Source organism: Drosophila melanogaster, chromosome 3L, assembly GCF_000001215.4.
Source record: "Drosophila melanogaster chromosome 3L".
NCBI lineage: Eukaryota > Metazoa > Arthropoda > Insecta > Diptera > Drosophilidae > Drosophila > Drosophila melanogaster.
In genome coordinates, this window is record NT_037436.4 from 18,088,124 (window position 1) to 18,112,851 (window position 24,728).

At 40.1% G+C, this 24,728-nt stretch overlaps 4 protein-coding genes across 5 annotated transcripts; 2 read left to right on the forward strand and 2 right to left on the reverse strand.

Annotated features, from left to right (window-relative positions):
* Window positions 1-293: 293 nt before the first annotated feature.
* Window positions 294-18,026, reverse strand: CG13698 (uncharacterized protein). 2 transcript variants are annotated; one of them, NM_140770.3, is made up of 7 exons: window positions 17,458-18,026; window positions 11,278-11,363; window positions 2,325-2,487; window positions 2,156-2,263; window positions 1,889-2,053; window positions 1,723-1,823; window positions 294-1,519 (listed from the first exon to the last, which is right to left on the reverse strand). In NM_140770.3, the coding sequence occupies exons 3-7, from the start codon at window positions 2,437-2,439 to the stop codon at window positions 1,058-1,060; spliced, it is 951 nt and encodes a 316-aa protein (NP_649027.1). In that variant the 5' UTR covers window positions 2,440-2,487; window positions 11,278-11,363; window positions 17,458-18,026; the 3' UTR covers window positions 294-1,057. The 2 variants fall into 2 exon arrangements, with proteins under 2 accessions (NP_649027.1, NP_001262005.1); NM_001275076.1 differs by lacking the exon at window positions 11,278-11,363 and having other exon boundaries at window positions 1,009-1,519.
* Window positions 18,027-18,455: 429 nt separating this feature from the next.
* mRpS26 (mitochondrial ribosomal protein S26) lies at window positions 18,456-19,376 on the forward strand. Its single transcript, NM_079410.3, has 2 exons — window positions 18,456-18,747; window positions 18,844-19,376. Exons 1-2 carry the CDS (start codon window positions 18,539-18,541, stop codon window positions 19,310-19,312), a joined length of 678 nt encoding a protein of 225 aa, NP_524134.1. The 5' UTR covers window positions 18,456-18,538; the 3' UTR covers window positions 19,313-19,376.
* A 348-nt stretch (window positions 19,377-19,724) lies between these two features.
* Polr3D (RNA polymerase III subunit D) lies at window positions 19,725-21,451 on the reverse strand. The gene is made up of 4 exons (NM_140771.3): window positions 21,037-21,451; window positions 20,598-20,977; window positions 20,457-20,525; window positions 19,725-20,404 (listed from the first exon to the last, which is right to left on the reverse strand). Exons 1-4 carry the CDS (start codon window positions 21,267-21,269, stop codon window positions 19,839-19,841), a joined length of 1,248 nt encoding a protein of 415 aa, NP_649028.3. The 5' UTR covers window positions 21,270-21,451; the 3' UTR covers window positions 19,725-19,838.
* A 239-nt stretch (window positions 21,452-21,690) lies between these two features.
* mus304 (mutagen-sensitive 304) lies at window positions 21,691-24,724 on the forward strand. Its single transcript, NM_079411.4, has 4 exons — window positions 21,691-22,427; window positions 22,507-24,007; window positions 24,081-24,260; window positions 24,327-24,724. Exons 1-4 carry the CDS (start codon window positions 21,792-21,794, stop codon window positions 24,548-24,550), a joined length of 2,541 nt encoding a protein of 846 aa, NP_524135.3. The 5' UTR covers window positions 21,691-21,791; the 3' UTR covers window positions 24,551-24,724.
* Window positions 24,725-24,728: the final 4 nt, after the last annotated feature.

Consider the following 24,728-nt stretch of genomic DNA (forward strand, 5'->3'; position numbering starts at 1 on the left):
TTGTTCAAATTTAAAATATGTAGCTGTTAACAGTTAACAGTTCTTTCTAACATAAATATAACAGTACACTGCTTGCGTGAAGATGTTAACTGCTTTATTCGCACGAAGCTCATGTGCATACTGCTTGTTGCACGAAAAACGCATGCCAAGCAGTTCAAATCCAGTTCAAACGGAAATTAGTAATCATGCAATCCTGCATTTATTTATTTGTATATCATTAAAACATGCAAATATTTCACACATCTAAGAAAGTTTTCAACAAATATTTATTTTGTCTTTTTATTTAGTATTTTCTTACCTTACGGAGAAAAATATGAAACACATTTTTCAATTAAATTACAAAAAACTAAACAAACAAGCTTAGCAAAAAATCTAAGTGTCTTTTAAAGTGAAATCTTAGAGCAACAATTATTATTCATTTAGGTTAATTAACGCGTTTAATTTAAAGTATTGCTAACAATAACATACACATATCAAATTTAATTGAAAGGCGTTCAATGCGCCTTGACTTAAACTTAATTATAAATAACAATTTGTGTCATTTTTATTTTAATGTATTTTACAAATGTAGCTTTATAATGCTTACGTTTATTTTTTTCTGTTAAATAAGAATATTGCAAATTATTTTTATTTGTAGGTTGGTGTTTTAGTGTTTTTGTGGATAATTTTGTGGATTTTCCAAAGTGCACGGGACTGGGCCGGGTCTTAAGGGCACTTGGGAGGTATATAGAAACTCAAATACTTTTGGGGACTTTCAATTTAAATTAAATACTCTTGCCTTGCCCGTGGACGGAAACCGTTGCTTACGAAACAGAATTTTTGGCCTCGGCCGATTGAATTTAATGCATCCTTGTTGGAAGACAAATGAAAAAGAATTTTCAATTTTCAGTTGGAAACTATCAATTAATTAATGAGGGACACCTACATCTTTCTCATCTAAACATTTCTTTGTGTCTTTTTTGCTACTGTACACAGTCTTTGTATATTTTTTTGTTTTGTTTTTTTTTTGTCGTTTGCTGCTTGTTGAAGGGCTTAATTCTAGTTGGTTGAAACCATCTTACACCTCGGTGCTGTGCGTCTGAATTCGGACCTTCTTCACGCTTCCATTGCGCCGCATAGGTGGCGAGCTTCCGGATCCAGAATAGCCGGGATTTTGAATGCCTAACGTTGGATCCGGCCGTGGTCTCGGCTTCTTCAGACTCGATCGCAGCGGTGAACGAGTCACCGAGTCAAGGGTGGATCCATTGGACACGCTGGTCACGGTGGTGCTCATGGAGGCCACGCTGCCCGCCGTTCCCGCTCCATTCCGGATTCCGCTGTAGGGCTTACCGGATGCGTCCGTCACCGAAACGCCGTTGCGACTGCGAGGCTCCTTGAAACCAGGATTATTGAACGTAGTGGCACTGCCCGGAGATGACACATCCAGCGCCATTGTGGGATCTCCGCCTGGACTGCGCGAGTAGATCACATCGTACAGGGCGGCCACGAACAGAGCAATTGTCAAAACAATAGCCACAATCTGTGAAATTGAATGAAAATCGTTATTTTATGTCTGAAAGTAGATGTAGTGGTATGAAACAGCGAGTTCCTGCATTTAGCACACGACTTTGGTATCTTTATCAAAAATTTAAAATAGGTATTAAACTGAATTCATGCATAGAAGTATTTAAGTTCGCCTGATCACTGTTCCACCTGCTCCGTGAGTAATTGACCATTATTCACCTGTATATAGAAGGAAATGCCCCGCGATATCTTGAAGCCATAGCGCTCCTGCTCATCAATTTGCAGAGCAAACAAAACCGTCGCTATGATGGCCAGTACACCTGGAAATATATATAAATTAAGTAACATTTCTTTATCGTTCTTAGCCAAACCCATTTGCACTCACCTCCCAGCAATGCCAACATTAACTTCACTATCACTAGAGTTGTGTAGGGCATAACCACCTTCTCCCTGGATGAGATCATCGCGTGTTGAATGACCGACAGAATGCAGAAGATGCCCAGCACAGCTGAGCTGCCAATGGCCAAGAGTCCACTGACAAAAACCGCATCTGAAAAAATAAATAAAATTAATTATTTTTGCATTACAATTTATGTAAAGACTAATTGTACAGTCTGCTACTCCTCGAATATTATTAGTTTAGAACACTTACTACTTAATCTAAACTTGGACACGTCGTTGCCGCATTTCTCGCGATTATAAGTCAATTGCTTGCAGACCTTAAACGGTCCGAAATAACCTCGATCGAAGTCATAGCCGCCTGTTAATTTGGAAAAGGAATTAGATTAATCAAATTAAGTGTAAATACAGTGCGCACTCACCCGATGGACTATCGTAGTAACCCCAAATGGGTATGCCAATGGCCACAGATGCCAAGGCGAAGCAAATAAAGCCCAGACAGGTCACCCCAGCAGCATAAAGTGTCGACTTTGCCATGTTTTACTGTACAGCATAACGATAACAATGCAATTGAGATCCAACGAGCTGAAAAAAAAGAACAGACGTTAGCATTCCATTACAGACACTTGTTTAAATAATCGTTCTGCCAAATTGTGTCAAATGTCTATTGACTTTGAGCCACATTTGCAAATCCAAAGGAAAGAAAATGTCATTGTCAAGCGCATTTGAAATGCGAACATGACGATAAAGTAGCTTAGCTCTTCCCCGAAAATCTCCTTATATCCATTAGCAAATGTACTTATGGAGGAACCACCCACATGTCGTATTCCCAGCGCGTAACCCACCCATCTGAGCACTTTGTCTCCTCACGAACAATTAGATCCCATTCATACATAAAGAGCTAGCTACTTGCCGCTGACCTTGAGATTTCATAAAAAAGGCCAAGAAAAAATAATGCTTACGCAGAGAAATATCTATCTTTGTGTAGGTCGCACTCGTATCTGTATCCAAAAGATACACACAAGCTCTCGATTGAGTTTTTCTCAGTTCGCTTGCTTTCTGTAAGCGGATTTCAGCAGTAAGCTGAATTCCTCTTACATGTAATTAAAATGCTTTTATAAAATATTTCTCGAGTATCTATAGCTACCCCAAAGACATGCTTGAGAAGAGGAATGCCAGTTATTTTTTGACAGCTTTCAGCTAATTGATGAGCTATTAAGGACCGCGTGCAAAAATAGCATTTAAATGAAAATTGGTCTAAAGATATAAATAACGCAGCATGAAGTTGATGTGGCAAAGGAATACTTTAAATGATTGGTTAATAAATCAGGGAAATTACATAAAAAAAGAATAAAAAATACAATAAAAAATCAATCAATTAATTGATTAATAAATCAATTCATTTTTATTAAAATCGGAAGTTCTTTGTTCTGCAATACCACACTTTACGTTTACAGACCTACTTTACAATCATCATTTGTCATTTGGAATCTTTTTCGAGCATCTACTGAAGATCTTGACGGTGAATGTCTTCTACCTTCATGCTAATAAACTTAGCAACCTTCTCAATGAGCCACTCAAACTCCCCACTCCCCTCGTCGCATAAATCGCATTAATAGTATCACATGCAAGTAAGTCGAGAGTCCTCAATGACGGCAACAGATCGCAGCGAGCATTGAAATGCCAGAAAATTGAAATAGAAACTGGAGACACCCTCTGCCCAAGAAATCCAAATGAATCCGAGATGAGGTTGCCTCACCTAGCCAACTGGGCAACGGAATTGGAGTAGAGACTCTGATTTTGACGATGTTTGCCAGACGCTGTTTGTTGCTCTTAGCGGTAAATGCAGAAAGGCGAATCTGAGGGAGGGGAATGTGTGCCGCCCGTCTTAAATTACCCCAACGAATGCCGCGAATGGTTCTGCTTGTTGGCTCGAAAGTTGGCCAAGAGGAAGGCTTGCTTGACTTTGTTCGCCGAATCGAAACGAAGATTTCGAAAAGCCGCAAAGAATGGTTCTTCGCAGTTAGGGAATTTGTTATATCGCATGCAATAATATCTTTATTTTACATTATTGTAAGGTAGAGTAATTTAACACACAACAATTTGTGAAGTATTAAGATAATGTAGAATATTAGAAAAGGTATATGTTTTCAGTTTTCCTAACTATCAAATAGTATTAGCTGTTACCATCTACCAAATCAAATATCTGGCGTTTTCGATGTTTCTACAAGCTCTTGTTTTTCTATCTAATCCACCAAATTCATTCTGCAACTTTGTTGTGGGACTAACAAATGGCAACTAACCTCTAGATGCAATCTTCAGGCGAAGCTCAGCTAAAAGCCAAATCAAAAGGCAAAGCCAGGCCAAGTCAAAGTCAATGGAATGAACTTTTCTCAATTGTGTCACGATCTTCAACTTGCATAAATTTCCCGTTGGTACAATCCTAACCATTTCCCTCCCGATCGCCCACAAGACTCGTCGCGTGGCTTCTTTTATTTTAGCTTCATCCTCGTTTTGTGGCCATCACATCGGTGATCGTGTGTAGGTGGTCGAAAAGGTGGAGAAAAGGCCCAAAGCGAGGTTTTGAAACCGGGGGACTTAGCCATAAAGCTCTGGGCCATTTTGATTGCCCGGCTAAGAGCGTGATTCAGAGGTGATGTGCATATGTTTATATGATTTACACGCCGTGCGTTGGTGTCAGGAGAAAATGTGCAGTGTTTTTCGAAGCCACAAAATAAGTTTTGTTAGTAAGCCTTTACGAAAATATTGTACCTCACAATGATTATTACATGAGCGTATAGTCTAAGTATAGTGGGAAGTCCGAAGGAGCAAACTTATAATTAAGCGGTAGAGTTTATAATTATAATAATTAATTATAATCTTCAAGTAAATGTTTTTACTGTTTTTAGTTTAGAACTCTGGTAGATGAAACAATTCAACAAGCCATTAATTGTCAGCGGGCATCCAAGCCAAGTCATATGCCAACTTGGCATATCCACAGCCATTGCGGCTGCCACTTTGTGTGGGTTGCCCAGGTTGTCGATCTTTAGGCATAAAGCAATAACCATGAATCAAAAGTGCAATTTGCAAAAATTTCTTGGTCAGATAAGTAGAAAGCTGATAGATTATGTTTATCTAACTAAAAAATAAAAAATTTTATTTAGAAATTGCACTATAAACAACATAGCAGTACTATTATTCATAGTAAGCCTTGTTTCTATTTATATATTCATATATTGCATGTATCCACGCTACTATTTATTAAGTCCACCTTTTAAAGCATTTTGATTTAACACGAATACAGCACCGTCAATTGTCGTGCTTAAAAGCCATTAATCGCGACTTAGTCACCTCGTTTCGACTTGTCTCTGACACAACTCCAAGCCTAAAGTTCACTCCGTACCTCCATTAGCATCTCAAGCGAGTAAAATCAATTAACTTGGGAAAGGAAATCCAGTCAAAACAAAAAAGCAATTTAACGGAGATCACCGAGGAAAAGAAAGGCCAATAACCTTCTGAAAAAGTGTCCAGACCCAACCAATCCACTCCAGACCCATTAGCCTCACTCAGTTAACCAACAAAAGTGCAAATTTTTCCAGACTTAGGGCCAACCTAGCGCAACCCAAATAAAAGGGAACTTAGACTAATGAAAAGTCGCTTTTCCGCGGAAATTGGGTCACCGGTGGGAGCGAGTCAGCCGGACGAGAAACCCAGACAGGAAATTTACTTCAATTTGTCGGCCCAGCTGGACGGGGATCGACTACTCGCAGGTCTGCAAATCAAATGGAAAAACGTGTCGCGGACTCTCTAATGGTGCCTCTCACCTTTCCACCCCTCGACTCACATATTTCCTCACCTGCATTCCCCACCTTTTCTGCTATTGATTTTCCCCCGCGAATCGCTGTGGAAATATTGTTTGGTTTTAATACCGTGTAATATGTGGGTAATACCTTTCGATCTAATAATAAAGCTGTGTTTACTAATGCTAGCAATTGCTGAGCAGCCAAAAATATTCATTAAAAGCACCAAACTCACTGCTAATTATAATAAAAAAATAGTATTAGCAAATCAATACAAATGGCAATTTAATTATACATATAATTTTTTAAAAGGGATATTCGAAAGTCTGTAATTCAGTTACAGCGTTCTAAATCGTAGTTAGTTGGCAACGCGAGTGCGGAGTTTTCCCTGCTGAATTTTCTTTGCTTTGTTTATGTTTGGGCGCACTTGTTGCCATGGCAAAGTGCAAAACAGGCCACAACAGCTGAGGAAAAGTTTGTGCCGTTGCCTTGGAAAACTGTGTAAAATTGGGCACAGTGGAAATTTAATTTGGCCAGCGGCTCCTCTTTTTTTTGGGGTAGTAAATACACTTGGCAAGCCAAAGTCAAGTGAGGTTAGAACTTGTCTTAATTGAGTGACGAAGCAGGCAGCTAACGAAATTTTGGGGGCTATTTTGGTAAATGAAATTGGGGTTGGCTAAATTTACTTAACCGAACAGTTAGTGGGATGGAAAATGTATGTGTTTCGTTATTTTCTGCTGTACTTGTTATTAATTATATTTTGTGTGCTTTAAAATAACAGTTTGTTTTAATTACTTGGCTAACTTAATGAACACAATTAGACAATATTTTCAAATTCCAATAGTTATTTTAGTATAGTCAAGATACATATATGCCAGCGGAAGCGAAAAAGAAAGCAAATATTGAACTTCCGCTTGGTCAGAAGATCTAAAAGCTATTTAAGAAGCTCACCTTTCTGGAGAGAGTACTAATTCCCAGACTCCAGCGAGCCCCATTTATAACTTTTAGAAAAAGAAAAATTAGGTAGTACGGATGGTCTTGTAAATGGGTCAGACTTGTTTCAAGAAATGAACATATATGTTAGCTCAAGCTGTTTTCATCTCTGTTGTCATCGTTCCTGTTGGCTTTATAATTGCCGTTCTTGTTTGATTTGTGGTTAACACATTTGACTTCGGGCTACCAACGGAAGCTCCCGTTTGCTGTCTCCATCCGGGGATCCCTATTTTCCAGTCGCTTGTGGAAGATTTTCACGTTTCGGTGAATTGTGAAAAACTTTTACTTTGTTGCCGCTTCTTTAAACACTTCATTTCTTCTCTTTTTTTTGGGTGAAAGTTTTTGTCTAACAAAAGCCCTATACGCTATCTATGTGGTGCGATCTCTTTCGGTTGCACTCAGGCATAAGTAGTTTAGTAAACTGTCAGCGTTTTTCTCCTTCTTTTTCTATACTTTTCAGTTAGTATTTATCTATCGTTATGACAAGCGTGCAGCATGTTGCAAGTGCGACAAGTTGTGCAAACAACAATCAAACTGCCAACGCCCTCAAAAAGTTGCTACCCATCCCTTACACTGAAAAAGAACTCGTCTTTTGGATCAGTAAATATTCGTTGTAATAACAAAAGAAATAGTATCCTATTTATTCCGCAAAATATGATCCATTACCATCTTCGTTTTCGTATAACTTCGATATAAGCAACTTACACCCTTAATTTAATTTTTATATTCAAATTTAAATATTGTAGCAAATTAATGTTGGTCCTGTGCAGCCATCCCACAAAATATACCCCCGTTCCCAACCGCTTTTCATATGTGTGTCAGGCATTGTCATTAGGCAGAGGGACGGAAAAGTGGGAAAGCGGCGTCTTTGGTCCCATCACTGAGAACAATTTGCTCTGTGGCCAGCTGTTGGTGTCCCACTTTTCGCCTACGTTCCATCGTTTCCATCATCACAACCCCCATCGCATTCTAAAGGCCCACACCACCCATGTCATCGTTGTTATGTTGCTGCATAGGTAAAACCGTTATTTACATACATGTGCTGCATTTTACATGAAACGGTTAACCATCTTTCTTGGCCGTGTCAAACAATTAAGCATAATTGCTGTGAGGCAGGCAACATGGAGTGTTTGGGCAGAGGGGAGGCGACAAAGGGGCATTGCTTGGGGCATGTTTAGTTAAGTCTTAGGCTTAAGTCTCAGTTCTGGGTAAGCTCGAATGTTCATTGTCGAAACAACAATGTTCCAACGTTTTACGCATTAACTCGCGTCAAATGAGTTACGTTGAAAAACAGGGCTTAAAACAAACAATTTTTATGCATATTCACGTACTGCTTTTGTGTTTTATACTACCTGGTAAGGCATTTTTAATGAGTGTCCTTATCACAAGAATACGATTTGATAAAATTCGATTAACCTAAAATGTCAATCCTATGTAGCTCATGTGTGCTATAATATAAAACATAAACATACATATACTACACATATTTGTAGTAACTTAGTATCGTTTATAAATTATATTTTAATATATTTTTATTAAAGTAAGCAAGCATTATAAAGACCAATTACGCCATTCCACTCCCATTTGAAAGTCTTTACTTCCATGGTAATACAATTTGATCTGCTTAAAAACCACCCAAGGCGATGCAAGCACGTTCTGTATAATGATGATGGCCCATTGTCGTCTATTCATTTAATTTGCTTGTGCTAATTTCTCGCATGATACGGCAAAAGTCACACGAAGAGTCAACAGAACCGAACAGATTGAGGAGCAGAGGTCCAGGGGCTGGGGATTGGGGATTGGACCGGGGATATGCCTCGGTCGATTCAATAAAGTCATTAGCTAAAGTAGCCAATGCATCGGGGACGTTCGCCGGTCCAAGATGATAGTAGAATAGAGCAGCTTGCGGCTCACTGAATTGGCAAATGGAAAGTGCAACGAGCAAGCGGCTGATGCTGCTGTTGCACTCAAAAAAAAAGCCACACTGATCCCAAGTGATATGAAAAATATTAATGTACCTCTTCATTGCCGAACATCTGATCAAAGATTATATTTTATCTAGATGTATCAATGTCTTCTGGCACACTGAAAAACTTCATAGAAATATAATAACATACTAAATCAGATGATTTGATTCTATTGGTCACATAACAGGTCTTAATTGGCGAAATAGTATTTACTATGGGCCTCTTTAAATATATATGTACAGTTTTAAATATTTATTCTATAATTGATATAATTTGAATTGCTCAACATATTTTTCTCAGTGCGATATTGCCGCAACTCACTCTGTTCTTGCTGCTGATGTTGCAAGAACGACTCGTGTGCATGTGTGTGCGCATTGTTAATGGCTGCCGCTGTCAGTTAATAATTCTGCGTGCCGCTCACACGCCCCAAGGCGTTGCCAACTAACTAACTAACTAGCCAACTCCCAAAGATGGTCCGTTATCTGGCTGAAAGGCGATTTATAGCTCCAGAAAAGGCGGAATCTATGGGATTTATGTGGATTCTAAAAAGCACAAGGAGGTTCCCAAGAAATAATTGCCATTTATTTCGCTTAATTCGGCCTAAAGCTAAGCTGCTGGCTAAAATTAAATAACCCGAAAGTATTATTCAGTGGCTGTAGAAATTTGTATTTGCATTTCAACGAGCCCCAAAATACCAAAATGTATTTCTACTACCAAAATGTAATGATTAATGAACATGAAACATGTAAATGGAAAACAAAGGAAGTTAGTTTACTTTGGATCAATAACTTTACCAATCAAATGTTGTATTTTCATTTAAAATATCTCTAATGAGTATGAATAGTGGATTATTAGCAACGCATGCAAAGTAATATTGGAAATGATTTCTGGCATAAACAACCTATTAAAAGCGTACGTATTTTTTAAAATATCTATTTAGATTTGTGTAATGCTAAATATAAGTTCACTAAACACCCCTTATCTTTGTTTATTCGCTTCAATTTACTTCACACATAGCTTTTTCAGCTTTATCAGATTAATTCGACACTTGCAACTCCTCACCAATAAATAAATAAACAGAACATAAACGATCCGAAACGCCTGGTACCATCGGCTCCCAGAGGCTCCATAAACTGCTCAGATGGATGAATGGCCAACTGGCACTCAAGTGTGTCTGGATTTGGTTTTAGGTTTGGCCTTTTCAGGTGAAAAGTGCCCAACGATGCAGTCGATAAATCACGTGCGCTGCTCATCTCAAAAGGCGATTGGGATTGCGATTGTGTCAGCCGTGGCAATGCAAAATTAAAAGGAGCTGTTGCCATGGCTAAGACTTTTTGGTCGACTAATTAAATAGGCAAATGCTTTGGCCATCTAATTAACAATCAAAAGCACGTCAAAGACCACTTCCGTAGAAGCAGTTGCCATTAAGCAGGAGGAGGGCAATAAACTTTTTAGGTGACTTAAGGGAGCGCTTTCTAACATAATTAAAGAAAGTTATTTCGCATTTAAAGCCAAAGGTTGAGAGACGCATAACTGAGCGTGTAAAAGTTACAAAAATATTTCATATGTAAACTATTCATAAATTTCGCCCGGCATCATACCAGTCAACAAACTGACTACTAGACAAGTTTCCCTCATGTGCAAATACATTTATATCTCTACGAACTCCCACATCAAAATGGAATTAACATAATGCTAATCAGACGTAGATATTGTTGAAAAACAAGTTTTCATTGTCTGTAATGAAGAGGGGCAGCCAAAGGTTAGCGAAAAGAAAAGCCTCTAATGAGGCCGCCGCAAATACTTCAATCGTAACTTGAGAATTTGTGGCTCGATTAAATGGGCATGTATTTAAAATGTATCTTTCGATTGAGTCATGCGAGTATTGCCGATCGTCTTTTTGGCCGCTGCCCTTTTAATGTAATTTAATTTGTGCCTCATTCCAGTTGGCAGTTATTGAACCGGCTGCTGTTGTCTTTCCCCATCGCTCCTCGCTCATTCATTCATTCATTTATTTATGATTGTTTTGTTCAGCACTCGCAGAGATCAAGGGTGTATTGTGTCAATAATGATAATTTACATTATGCAATTTGTTAAACTTAAACGGTGATCTCAAAAAAAAAATACGGAAAAGTGTTATTGTTTTTGGGCTTGAAAACCAATCCCAAATGTATATATATTGCCAGCAGTTCTAGTGAAATTTCCTTCTATTTCATATTGTTTCCTTTTTTTTTAATAAGGCCCACGTGGCGTATACACAATTTGATAACTTTATTATGTTGCAAGACCAATTTCATTTCATTCGTCCCTTGTGCATAAAAATGTGTCTAAATTAAAAAGAATGAGAATTGAAAAATATAAGACAGGGGCGGGCGCGCTTTAGGTTAACAACCTTGACCGCGAATTTTTATGAAGCTGAAGAGTGAGGAACCTTCTTTTATTCGACTTTTGTTGGAAAGCTTACTCGGCAAATATTTCGTATTCTCGGTAAAGAAAACGCTAAAATTGTTTTGAGCAGCTTAATATTCATAAGAAAAGCGTGCAAATGTGGCTGATAACTGTGTGGCAAAATCATATTGTAATTATACAACTGGATTCCTTCGCCAAATACTTACTTTTAACTGATTTTATGAATCCATTTCAATTAGAGAATCTCTTATTTTCCTTCTGCTATAGTCCATGACTCAAGGAATTTCCCTATCTGAAAGGTGCAACAAATACAAATAAGAGATTAGAATAAGTTCTTCGCAATATTTAAAATCAATGAGTCAGTAGTATTAGCCAGTGGGGTTACTTTACTTTTCAACAAACCCGTTTTAACCTGGCTACTAAGGAAAATACCGATGAAAACAACTTTAAATCAATTACAAAATAATACCGAATATTAACAATTGCGACTACAATCGACTGCCTTTAATCACTTCCTCTAATTAAAAGATAAACTTAAAACGCAACTTCACTAACAACCATTGCATCAAGTACAGCAACAATTACTTAAACTCTTATCAAAAACGTGGAAGGGGATCGGCGCCATCGTGCCTTGAATCGCTGAGTTAAAATTGCATGACAATTACCCCAGAGACCCGGAGAGTCGAGCAAGAAAATTTCAACAAAAATTTGTATGCCAGTTGCGCAGCAGTGACAGTGGTTAATGTAACCCCCCTCGCAATTGTCCGCCTCGCCACCCCTGTCGCAAAAATTGCGTGAATCACGTTAGTCAGCGGCGTGACAATGGGTGAAACGCAATCAAATGTACTTAAAAACCTAACCGAAAGTTGACGGGCATCCAAACGATTCGAAATAGCATCGTTGATGGCTTTCTAATTTCCTCGTGCGTCTTTTCCTTTGCGCTGGGCACAACAACAACAACAAAAGAAAAAACACTTTAATTAGAGACTTGCAGTTCACATGAATTATAATTGACCCCCAAAACAAAAGTTGAAAACTAGGCGAGCAAATTGTTGTCGTGTTTTGTGGTCCCCTTCTGTGAGTTTTGCGTTATGCAAGTGGAAGCATTTAGTCTTGACCTCTGGAAGCATTTTTGATTGAGCAATTGGAAACCACCCAAAAAGAATTCAAACAATGTCGATCAATTTCGGAAAAAAAGAGAATTTCGTAATGAAAACATCATGAATTCAATGAAAATTGATTGTCTTGTAGATGCAGCGAAAGATTTATGGGCATGTTCAATAAAAGGCATCAAAATCTAATCAAATAACATTAAATCTGTACAAAATTAAATTAATAAAAATTAAAGATGAAATAGACTTATGTACATTCTACTTATCGTTCTCAACGTCGCATGTCTAGAAATTAAAAGGGAAACATTAAAATTAAATCACAATTACCTAAATGACATAGAAAAGTTACTTTTGATCTACTTGCGAGGTTAAAACGGAAAACGGATGTGCACACTAAATATTAGGGTTTCTAGTTTGTAACAATGCTCTTATTTTCTTTTGTTCTTTTATGAACTTTATTAATAAATATTTAAAATAAGCCTTTTAGGTAAAAGTAAATATGCAAACAAAATCAAATGAGAATTTATTTTTCATTTTTTAAATTAGATATGCATAGATATTTAAACATTATCCAACCGTTCCCAAGCAGAAACCCAATATTTTGGCAGTCTATTTAGTTGAGTTAGCAACGATTGGGAAAAAGTTGAGTGCTGCACTTTCGTTGGAAGCCTCGCCCCGATTAATTGGAACCGAAAGCTTCCGTCTGGCACAGCTCACTTTTCATCTAATTTCCTGTTCGACAACGCCAAAAGCAGTTTCAATTTCGAATCAATGCTGTGGGTTCTGCCCCCCCTCATGGACTCGAACATCATATAGAACAGAAAATGGATTCATGTAATCAAAGTTTACGCAAAACTTTAACAAAAGACTTGCTGAACCACATCCTCCATCCAAAAAAAAATAAAAAAAAAAAAGACGAGAGCAGTGCACTTAAATAGCTGCATAAATTTCAATTAAAATGCAGCGAAATAAGAAAAATAACAACAAGACTTAAAACGCTAATTCGTAGGGTATGGGCCCTTTGAAAGATGAAGCAATCCATTCCAAACTCAATTAAAAGAACACTTAATTACGCAGTCAAAGTGTGCGAATGTGAGAGCAAGAAAGCTAGAAAGGGACAGGAATAGCACACTTGTAATGGGGAATGTAATAAGTAAATTTGCATAAGACAAGCAAAAGTTTGGATTGACCGTGAAGTCGAATGCACAGACAATGCGGTTTTACAGTGGAACTTCTATTGTAAGTTTTTTATTTGTAACATAATTTTTTTACAAATATTTCATTATCAGAAAGCTGGAACCATCACTAAAGAATATTTACTATGTTTTTAAACTTCTTAATTTATTTAAATTCCATTTCGAGAAACTGTGTTCATGTACTTAAAATTAACAAAAGAATCAATTGAAATGATTTATGTAACTGGTTTGACCCACTGTTGAATAACCAAGGCTTGTTGCTCGCTAACCCTTTCTTTCTCCCTTTCTCCTTCTAACCGATTTCCTCTCTCGCTCTTGGCAATGCACTAAAAGCTGACCACGCAAGTGTGACGTCGCCAGTTGTTGCGGCTGCTGCTGCGTCTGCGCAGTTGTTGCTTTCATGCCCAACGTTATTTGGCCACTCAACCAAAGCTCCCCATTTCCCACTGCCACGCCCCCCGCCCCATTCGACCGCTCAACGCAGTGCCGTCGACCTGCCCACATTATGTAAAGTTGAAAAATCCGATGGGCGTGGTCGCCAAACAACAAACGAAAATTCTTTAACACGCAAACAACATGGAAATGTTTACATTTTTGTCTGTTTATAAAGATAAAAAAAGGCAAATAAACAGCAGTTTGGAACAAACAAAAATTAAAAACTTAAATTTATAAATGTAAGTTATAGTTTTCCTTAAGTTAATATAAATATGTTATAGAGGAAATTTTAATGTAAAAATAAATTCAATTCGCTCTCACTTTGCTTAAAATTCTTTCCTATTTATTTCTTATTTCAAAGAAAATAATAAAAAATTTGTTCTTGCATTTTTGTTCTCTGTGCAGCAAAGACAATAAGAAGAAGAACAATACCAACGACCAGTTTTCAGTTTTTAAGACCTAACGGTGCTTGACGTCACCTACTTTTCACTTTGGATTTTGGTTTTTTTGGTAGATGAAATACCTTTTCTTGTATGCGTGTGTGCGTATTTGCTTCTTTAACCGTTAAAACCGGTTTTATTTGTTGTTTTTCTTCAAATTTTTGAGCATTGAAAACGAAATTTATTTTGTAATTCAGTTAGAAGAAATTGAGAGGAGAAATGTTTGGCCCGTGGAGTTTTGACCGAGTTTTCATTTCGATGGGGAATGAGCCACAGGTTTGAACTTTAGTTTTATTTAATACACTCATAAATACAATAAAAAAGTATATTTCCTAAAAATACTTGCCTATGCTTCATTAAATAAATGCATATATGTGATGAAAAAGCATCCCAAAGCCTCAAAAATGGTTAGAAAGCATTAAATAATAACGATATTTTTCTTCGACATCAACTATAACCAGTTCCATAGAAACACAATTTGCATATTAAAACCATTCACCCGAACCACTCCTCAAAACTTGATAAGTAACTTGAGAGATAAGACGACCAAACGTGACCACCTCCAATCGTACATAAAGGAAAGATGAAACCAAATGAAAACATTGGAAAATCATTGGTAGAAAACGCGAGCCAAGGCTAAGAAAAGTCAAGACTTGTAATAAACTCGAAACAAAATGTTGTAGAATATGTATGGATACAGTTGTCCACAGTTATCATCTCTGAGTTTAAAGGTTTGTCGCCATAACTGTATCCTCGACTAACATATACCTATTGCTCTGCAAGCAAATTTTAAATGACTTCCGGTTTGCTTGTAAGGAAAATAATAAAATAAAAAATAATAAAATATAAATTTGTTTATGTTTGGCAATGCTTCTCTAAACCTGTAACACACTTTTGAATACACATTCTATTGAGATGCAAAAAGTCAAAGAAATATCTATCTTTTTTTATTGAAGATTACTATCTCTATTCGTGTATCTAAAATATGACAATCAGATATAATATATGGTAATCGATTGCCATTATTTTCTCAAACGAGATATTCCTCAATCATAGTTTTCGTAGTTAAACAAGATTCATATTGTAAGTTTAACCAACCATTTCGTATTCCTTCCACATTGCCAAATTCGATTGTTTATTATTTAATTTGCTCTTGAGGGCGCAATACATAAAACGGTGTCCCCAAAATAGACCCAATGGCACAACTCTGTCGTGCCTCGGAAACTTTTTATTATCCCAGTTTTATGAGCACGTAAAACGCTTGGCTAAGAATAAAGCGTTCATTGAGCAGGCCAATACTTTCGCTTACTTTGGGGCTACAGCTAATTTTACGTAAGCATATCCCACCTCGAATGTCCTCATTTCCCTTCCCTGACTTGACTTTTCCTCAGCTTAATAGGTCAACTCGGTCAGGATTAGGTCACATGGGCTGCACCCACTTTTCGGTTGGCCAAAAAAGGCTAAGTTGGTAATTAAGTTTGAGGTCAGTTCGTCAGACGAGAATCTAAATGTGGCAGGTTGTTGTCGAGTTTGCCAGAAGCTCTTATCTGCGAGAACGAAATGTAATGGATTCCCTTGCGTGTCAGATTGTCATCATTTGCCTGAGATCATCAGAAGGGAGTCGTAAATATAGTTTGTCAATCTTTCGCTTGGCTGGTCGCTCTGATGGCAGGCTAAGATTGTTAAAAAAAAAAAACACTCATGACATGACCAGGAAATATACTTCAAGTAAAGGGATTTAGCTTAAGTGCTGCAATTTTCTTAGTTTTTTAGAATTCAGAAAAGGGTTTTTTTATTACTAATTTGCTAGTTATTGTTCTACTGGTTACATGGAGTTATACTCTTAAACATTATTAAAATTTGAAAAGATTTCATGCGTTGCATATATTTGATTACTTTGAAACAAATTTTTTTGCGCTAGTCTTTATAAGTTTTTTTTTTTTTTTGAATTTCACGTTTCGCTTTTGTTTTCCTCTTAATTAAGTGCAAAGCCGCACTGCGACAGTTTGTGACAAATTTGTTGTTGTTTTTTCTCTTCAACTTGCCTTTCAACTTGCAACACGGGCAAGAAGGAGAACTGTAATTTGGTTTAATTGCCTCACAACATTTGCTAATTAGGTTTTACAGTTGGGGGGAACTCTTATCAGAATTTGCGAATGTTCTCCAAGCGCGGAAAAAGTTTGCATATTTAAGTTGAAGTCAGCGCCCATTCCCCAGATTTCCCCCTTTTAGCCAACACCTGCTGAGCTGCCGTGACTGAAAGTCATTTAAACTGTTTTACTTGCTGATGTTGTTGCTGCTGCTGGCATAATTATTTTCCTACACATTTTTGTGTTTAGATTTTCAAAGACCTCAGGTTGGAGATGGGCAAATAAATTAGCAAGCAGATTTTGCACTTGCTCAGGCGTTCAAGGCAAGACTTTTGACTTCTGCGTCGCGTGGTGCAGTGCCCCGAAGTTGCAACTCTTTTTCGGAATTTTTAATGAGCGTTGTTGATAAGCCAAACGAGGTTATGTTGGTGGGAAAATAAGTTGTGTAGCGGGAATTTACTGGCTTAAATAAGTTAAGCTCACAATTTGATAGGTAATTTCAAACTATCACAGAAGCTAACCTAAATAGTTGGGAATATTAAGTATTTATATTGAAATAAAGGGAATTAGATTAGTACATTGTCGTTATCATCCAACAACTTTGCATTCTTTCTGTATTAATCTTGTTTAAATCACGTTTTTAGATATAAAATCTTATCTTAAATGCTGGAGAATGTGAAAGTAAACAGATTGAAAAAGTTGCATAAGATAAACATTCCAACGATTAGAGAGCAGTAAACTTTTAATCGTACAGTTAAGGTACACTAATTAAATTATAAGAAAAGAAGATGTGGCATTTTAAGGCACTAAGTTTTAAAAAGGAAAGTCTACATTACCCATTTTAGTTATTTAATTAAAAGAGAACAATAGAACCCCTGTTTCGTGCAGTTCAAGCAATTGAACAAATTCGATATGCAAAATTGATCGCCTTATAAGAATTTCCAGCTACGAAGCGATCCAATTCGATTCGATTCGATTCTGTGCGTGGTAAGCGGTTGGGATACATGAGACACACATATGAGACAATATTTACAGTCCAACCAGTGCGAATTGCCATTCCAATCAGAGGTAAACAAAAATCAAAAGCCAATGTGAAAAAAAATGCCAACAAACCTGTACGAGTTGTTCGCTGCCGCTGCGCTGCTGAAGCTCTGCTCCCGCCGACGTCTGCGTCGAGAACTTCGGCTTTAAAGCTCTCAGATGGAGTTTTTGTTGTTGTTCTTGCTGCTGCTGCCTTTTTGCATGTGCAAATCGAAAGAGAGCGAGAGAGAGAGGGAGCTATGGAGCTGTGGAGCCCACCAATACTCGGGCTTTTTGGACAGGTAAGCGAAACACGTCGCAAAGAGCAGATGAATAAGAAGAAGACGCAGTAATGAATGATCGTCGCTTTAACTTTTCGCTTGCATCGGTATGCGTGTGTGCATTTCTGGGAGTTAACTTTTAACACTTTTAGCCTTGGCAAGAGATATATACAATATGCACTTTCCACACTGCTTCTAACTGACTTAGCTTTTCAATAACGCACACTATTTTTTTAAACACGAACACACACACACTTTCAAGGCGCGCCGGCTGCGCAAGCCACTTTTGTTTTAAGTTAGCCCACGTACAAGAGGCGAAACAGCGAAGTTCCGTAGCTCGGATTTTAATGCGGCCAGCGCGGCGATATATCGTCGACTGAGTGAGCAGTTACTTTTCGTACCTTCCCGTCAAGTTCACCTGGCCAAAAGCTTTTAAGCCCGAGCTGAGCGCAGCGCAATTGTGAGAAACGCACTAGTGCGTTGGAAGTTTGGCTATTTTCACAACAGATCTGTCTGGACTTCAAAGCTTGTATCTTTGGACAAATAAAAAACATTCATAACCTGCGCAATTTAATTGCAAAAACTTGTTAGCAACGCAAAATTAAGCTGTACCTAAAAATATATCTATGTAGCTGAGTATATAATTATATTTTAATATGAATATGTACGACAATAAATTTAGTAAGTTGACAACCAAATTACTATTGCCTTTCTATCTGAATTTGATTTGTTAAGATTGATTTATTCCTTGATTCTTCGATTTTCCATATTGGTCATCACTGACGGAACCAGCAATCGAACTGCGCGGAACCAGTTCACCGACAACAGAGTTGCACAACAGTTCAGCAGCGGCAAAGTAAAAATTACATTTTGTTAATTAAACTGCTTTTATAATGCTGCGAGCGGGATGCCAGCTGCTGACGCAGTCCACCCTGCCCACCGGGAAGACGGTCGGAAATAGTTTCGCCCTCGAGTTCGTCCGCTGGCGCAGGAAACCGCGATGGCTGCCGGTGGCCAAGAGCAAGATGTTCCGCGTGCCTGAACGCAAGAAGCAGTCGGAGGAGGAGCGCACGGAGCTCATGAGGCTACACAACCAGTACAAGTGCGTGCACCAGCGCCAGATTCTGTCTCTGGTCAAAGATAATTTGTAATCGGTTTCAAAAGACGTTATACAAAACAATCTACGCCTTGATTTCAGAACGCAGCTTCGCTCAGTGCGTCAGTTTCTAAGGGAGGAAGTCGTCCGCCACGAGGAAACATCCACAGCAGATCACATCGTGCTCACTCCCGAGCAGGAGGAGGCCGAGTTCCAGAAATGCCTGGATGCCAATGCTGCCTGGAACGCTGCCATAGCCAAGGAGCGTGATCAGCGATTGGCCAAGAAGCGTGAGGAAAAGGTGGCCTATATTCAGGAGCGATTGGAGGCACAACAGCTGCGCGAGGAGGAGCGCAAGGAGCAGGCCAACCAGCGGGTGCTGCTCGAGATTGAGCGTTCCAAGAACTATATCACTAGGGAAAACTTGGATGCAGCCATTGAGACAGCGTTGGCCAATCCCGTGGACCACAATTTCGCCATCGATATGGCCGGTAATCTTTACCACGGACGAAGCACCTCTCAGCTCCCGGACGCCACTCCCGAACCCAACCAGCAAGTTTTGAGTAATTAATTAATGCAGTGTCTTAGTTTGTTGTTACATTAAAATGCTTTTTATAGGTTTCTAACCAAAGTTGAAAGTCCGTGTTTTTTTTTATTTTTCTGCACAATAAACAACACACTTAAGTATATTTGATTTGCGCAAAAGAATAGGAATTGGATAACCTAGCTATTGTAAAGCGATTTGCTAGAACTAGAATACTTTTCAAATTTTAAGACCGTATTTGAAATTATAATAATCACTTAATTTGAACATATAATATATCAACAATCCATTAACCTAAAAATTAATCTTGGGTCATTGCATTAAGTATTGATGGCTTAATTTACGTTACATATCCCCAAGTTCCAAGCCCATCTTTCTTGGAGTCTCTTTTATGTTCCATATTCGAGTACAATTGTTAATAACCTTTTGAAAAGCATTTGTATTATAAAAATTTCTATATTTAACTTTTATATACGGCATTTAGAATAGGAATAACTTAAGCTTAGGCGCAGCCTATTTACTATATTACATATCTACCATGGGGAAGTGGGTGCTACGTGCCCGGTACTGGATTCGTTCGCTTGGATGCCGCATCCTGCTGCTGGAAAAGGTGCACCCAATCTGGAGTGGCCTTTAGTTTGGCTTGAATGGGTCCCAAGTTGATCATGTTTCCACTACGTTGCTCGCGATTGGCGGTTACAGACATGAGTTCCTGCAGAAAACCCGGATCGAGACCCATATCCAAGTCAAAGCGTGTGTCCCCCAATTGGAGTTTAACGCGACCGGATTTGTACCTCAGAATCTTGCCGATCTGCCCTTCTTCCAGCTGCCGTAGTACACTGCCCTTGGGTCCGTTTGAGCATTTGTCTGCAGGACTTGCTGGTTCCGATTCACTGGTGGCCTGATGATCTCCTTTAGACGGTTCCGGATCTTCGGAATCGTCGCCCACACATGGCAACACATCTGGCAGTTGCATGAGAAAGATCTGCGCTTCGCTGGAGTCCAGAAAGTTACCAATGGTGCGTGGGTAGCGACCGTACTGCAGCGGAGGTTCCTCTAAACTGGCTGCCTGGGCAGCCACATGCAGCTGTTGCAAATGCTGGGCCACTGCCAAAGTGTCTAGGAGCGAAATCAAATTAGATTATGCCATTTTTAAAGCTTAGCGCCTTACCCTTAAGTGTTGAGGTTGAACTGGCGATTTCTTGCTTCGCAATCGGTGTCTTCTGGGTGACCCAGAGTCCTAACGTTTATAAACAAATAAAGCATGAATTTCTTCTGCCCGTGTGCATCAAAAAGTGCTTGTAAAACGTACCCTCTTTTAGCAGGATGGGCCTGAGTGCCATCTCAGTCTTGTTAGCCTCCTCTTCGCTGAGCTCGCCGCCACTGGCGTCCGACTCGCCCAAGAGCTCCTTGATCCGCTCGGCCTGGCTCTTGTCGTCCTTGCGATCCACCCGTTTCCTGGTCACGGACACCTCCTCACCGCCCCGTGCATATGCCGTTCCATTTCCTGTGGACCTTCGCACATGAACATCGCCTGCTCCTTCGGAGAAGAGTCCCTGGGTTTGGATGAGCGTGGAGTTGCCCCCGCCAGCGGAATTTCCACCTCGACCACGTGTTGCTCCAGTGCCGTTGCCACGTCCACCTCTGCGGCCGCTCCTTGGCTGCGTGGTGTCCTTGGATGTCTTGACATTGCTGTGAATCAAATGAGATGATGAAAAGAATGACTCCCCCTGGGCCATTCCACAACTCACGCATTTTTATTGCGCACAGCATTCAAATTGGGAGCAAAGACCTTTTTGCTGGCTGTCCCAGCGCCGCGCCCACCAAGGGTCAAGTCGCGGGCGGGGGTCAGCCTGGTCATTCCGTTTAGCGTCTCCAGTGGGCGTGCACCGCCACCAGACTGACCATTATTCGTGGTGGACCCACTGGCTCCACTGATGGTCGAAGCTGCTGCTGTGGTGACCGTCATCCTCTTCGCTGGCATGGCGTTCCATTCGCGCCGCCCGTCACCTCGAAAATTCGACCGAAGTCGCTGGGTTCTGGTTTCCCCGTAAGTCCTTTAGTTTTGGGCTAGAATTTCCGCAGAATTCTTTGATTTTCCTTTGAGGTTAATGGGAAAGCTGAGTCGATACACCACATGCCGATACACCGCAGTCGATAGACTTGAGTGTAGCCAGATGACTTTGGTTTTGCTCAATATTAATCGGATTTTGAAACTGTGATTGTAGCGGGTTTCTATCGGCGCTTAAAAAAAACCAGCATAATAACAAAGAGCGATATTACAAAACTGGCTTTTTGTTGCAGTAAATCCTAATGTAGTATTTTTCTATGCAACATGGATTCGAAACATAATCTCTATTTTGGTTGGGCAAATCCATCGTTGCGATCAAATCCATCTGGCAACGCTAGTTGAGCTCTACATTTTATAAACAAAGCAAACCGGCAAAATAATCTACGACTTTCCATGGCCAAAAAGTAACGAAATATAGCGGAAACTGGAGGAACCATGGCCAAGCGCTTTTCTGCCATGAAAGACTTCGCGCGGTGCAAGAAACCGCGCCTGGATGTTAGCGTTACCCGCGGATCAGCGCGACCCAGTCCACCGAGGAACAATTTCGATGGGATTCTCTGGGACGACGATGACGATGTCATCCTGATGGCCACCCAGCTGGCGGAGGCGGAAATCGAGGCGGAGGAGCGGAAAAAGAAGGGCGGAACAGAGGTGGACATCGGCAACAGCGAGGTCACCTTCAGCGAATTTGCACCCACTTTTCAGGGCTCAACCAGCACACAGCAAATGTTTCCGCCGCCACCGCCGCCACAAAAGAAGCCTACTTCCCTGGATATGGATGCGATTTTCGCGGATGATGATGATTTCGATTTTCTGGCCGTTACCCTCATGGACAGTGAGCCACAAAAGATGCCGGAGCCGAAGACCAGCACAAGTAGGATAACTACCAGCAGCATAAGTGTTCAGCAGAAAACCACGACCACGACGACCATCAATGCCACGCAATCCCGCCAGCAGGAGCATCAGCTAAAGTTTCTCATGGATAGGATTGAAGCCCTTAAGCGGGAAAACGCGCAGCTGGAAAAGAATTTGGGCGACAGTAAGGAACGCAATGAGATCAAGTCTGGTGAGGTAGGTGGACATCGGGGTGGAACTATAACACCGATTCTAGACCTTACAGAAACTAATCCATTTATATTTATTTCTCTAGGTTTCCTTACTTCGTGATGAGCTGAAGCACTTGCGCCAGCAGCTGCAGGCTAGCAAAATGGAAAAGCTGGCTTTGGCCGACGAAACGAATCGGGATTGCAACAAAAAAGTGGCAGAAGCGGCCAAACAAATTGCGGCCAAGGACATCGAGTTGAAGATTAAGAACGCCGAGTTCTCAAAGTTGAAGACACAGCAAAAAGCCCATGAAAGAAGCATGAATTCCAGCATGAGCATTTTACAGGCTGCTCCAGATCCTTTGGAGAAACGCTTATCACTTCGCTTGAATAGGCTTAACATACACAGATCTGTGCCCGGGCTGAAAACCGATAATGGCAGTGTGTTCGAATACAGCGAAAATGAGGATCAGACTAAGAAACGAAGAAATCATTTTGAACTGGAATTAAAGCAACTGCTACTTCATTACGCTCGGCTGCAGGCAAAGCCGGAATCTGTGGATAACCTCCTGCCAAGAATACTCTCGTCGGTCGGCAAGGTATTCACGGAGTTTGCTTCGTATGCTCAAAGTTTGGACTTTCCACACAACTGCATGCTGTATCCCTACAATCCCCACAACCTAGAGGAGGAAGTTCATCGCATTTCCCTGACCCATCAGAGCTGTTTGTATGATAACGAAAAGGCTGTTCCGCTGCGTCGCTTCATAGCTACCTTGGCTTTGATTTGCCGGCGAGAGGAAAGGATTTCTAGAGGTCTCACGGAGTGGAAAGAAAATGATCTGGGACTGCTAGATATGGCTATTGAAGCTATCACAAAACTAGGATTTTCCTACGAGGTCGGCCAACACTTTGGATTGCTGGAAGCCTTGACTTCACTCCTAAATAGCCTCCTACAAGAAAATGCCCTTCTTCAACATAACGAGGAGCTACTCTTCGATCTGCTTAAGCAGTTAGTTTTTACTCGTCCCAGTCCTTGGGTTTTTGCTGAGCTTAGCTCCTGCTTTTTAAGCTGCCTTAGACATCCCCAACTTATGGATAAAATGTGTGTGAATAGTCCCAAGGACTGCTTTGTATCGGATCGCGTTCGCTCCGTTTATCGATTTGGTCCCGACTCCTGTTTACTTCAGGTCTACGCGGGCCTACTCGAGCTATGCTTCTTTAGTGAAACTCCTCTGCGGCAGGACTACTTTCAGTTGCTGCTCAAGATCGGAGGAAATCATGTGCGATTCGCGTTCGAGTGCTTCAAAAACCCACCGGATTTCATACTTGAAATGCTGCCTTACTTTGCCGACGATGGCGACGAGGACTCCAGCGATGGTACTCTGATGAAAACAGGCACCAGTCTGAGCTTCAACTCCACAGGAGCTGTGCAGGGATCGGTCTCCAATGGATCGACATCAGCGTCTGTTTCGAACCCGAATCAAAATTCAAATTCAAGTACAACGCAGCGAGGAAAAGGCTGCGAGTGCTATGTAAAGTTGTGCCTCAGTGCGGTAACAATTGTCTTCCAGGTGATGCACCAATGGATGTTGCACAGCAGGAAAGCAGGTGCGTTTGAGCTAAAAAAAAATCATTTTCATATGATCAATGACACGAATCAATATTTGTGCTTTCTATTTAGGCACCGAAGAAGTTGGCGAGATCTCCCGCATCGCAGTGCACCTTCTGTCCCTTGTCTTTCACGAGTATTACCTCACCTGTCTGTTTCGCGACTCCGAGGAGACGACCAAGCATTACCTTAGCCTCATATGCAACTGGTGGAGCGAGCATGCGAACCTGCTTGGTTTTCAGTCAATACATTGTAAATGACCTAACAACATTCCATATTTTCCGTTGCTAACTTTTTAAATATTTTCCTGTCATTTAGTGCGTTTGTTAAACCAACTGGTTAAAGCCCATTTCATGCTGAAACCCCTTCATCTGGAGGCCAAGCCCAATAATCCAGTCAACGACCTCTCCGAATGGAAACGCATTGTCAAGAATGCGGATGACCAAAGGGCTGTGAAGTCGGCTGTGACAGTTGATCCCAGCAAATTACTCAACACCGACTTCTTTAGTGCCCTTAAACGGGAGGAGAACACTTTTGAGTAGTTATAGTTAGCTTAAACGTTTTAGTAATATATACATATAGGTGTGGCGTTAATTTATTGTGAAGTTTCAAATGCTATGTTAAGAATTGAAAAGGCTCGCTGCACAAATTTAGAGCTTAAAAAACGCATTCCAAAATACAAATATGTAATGCAGCGTTTAAAGAAACCGCTAAATAATC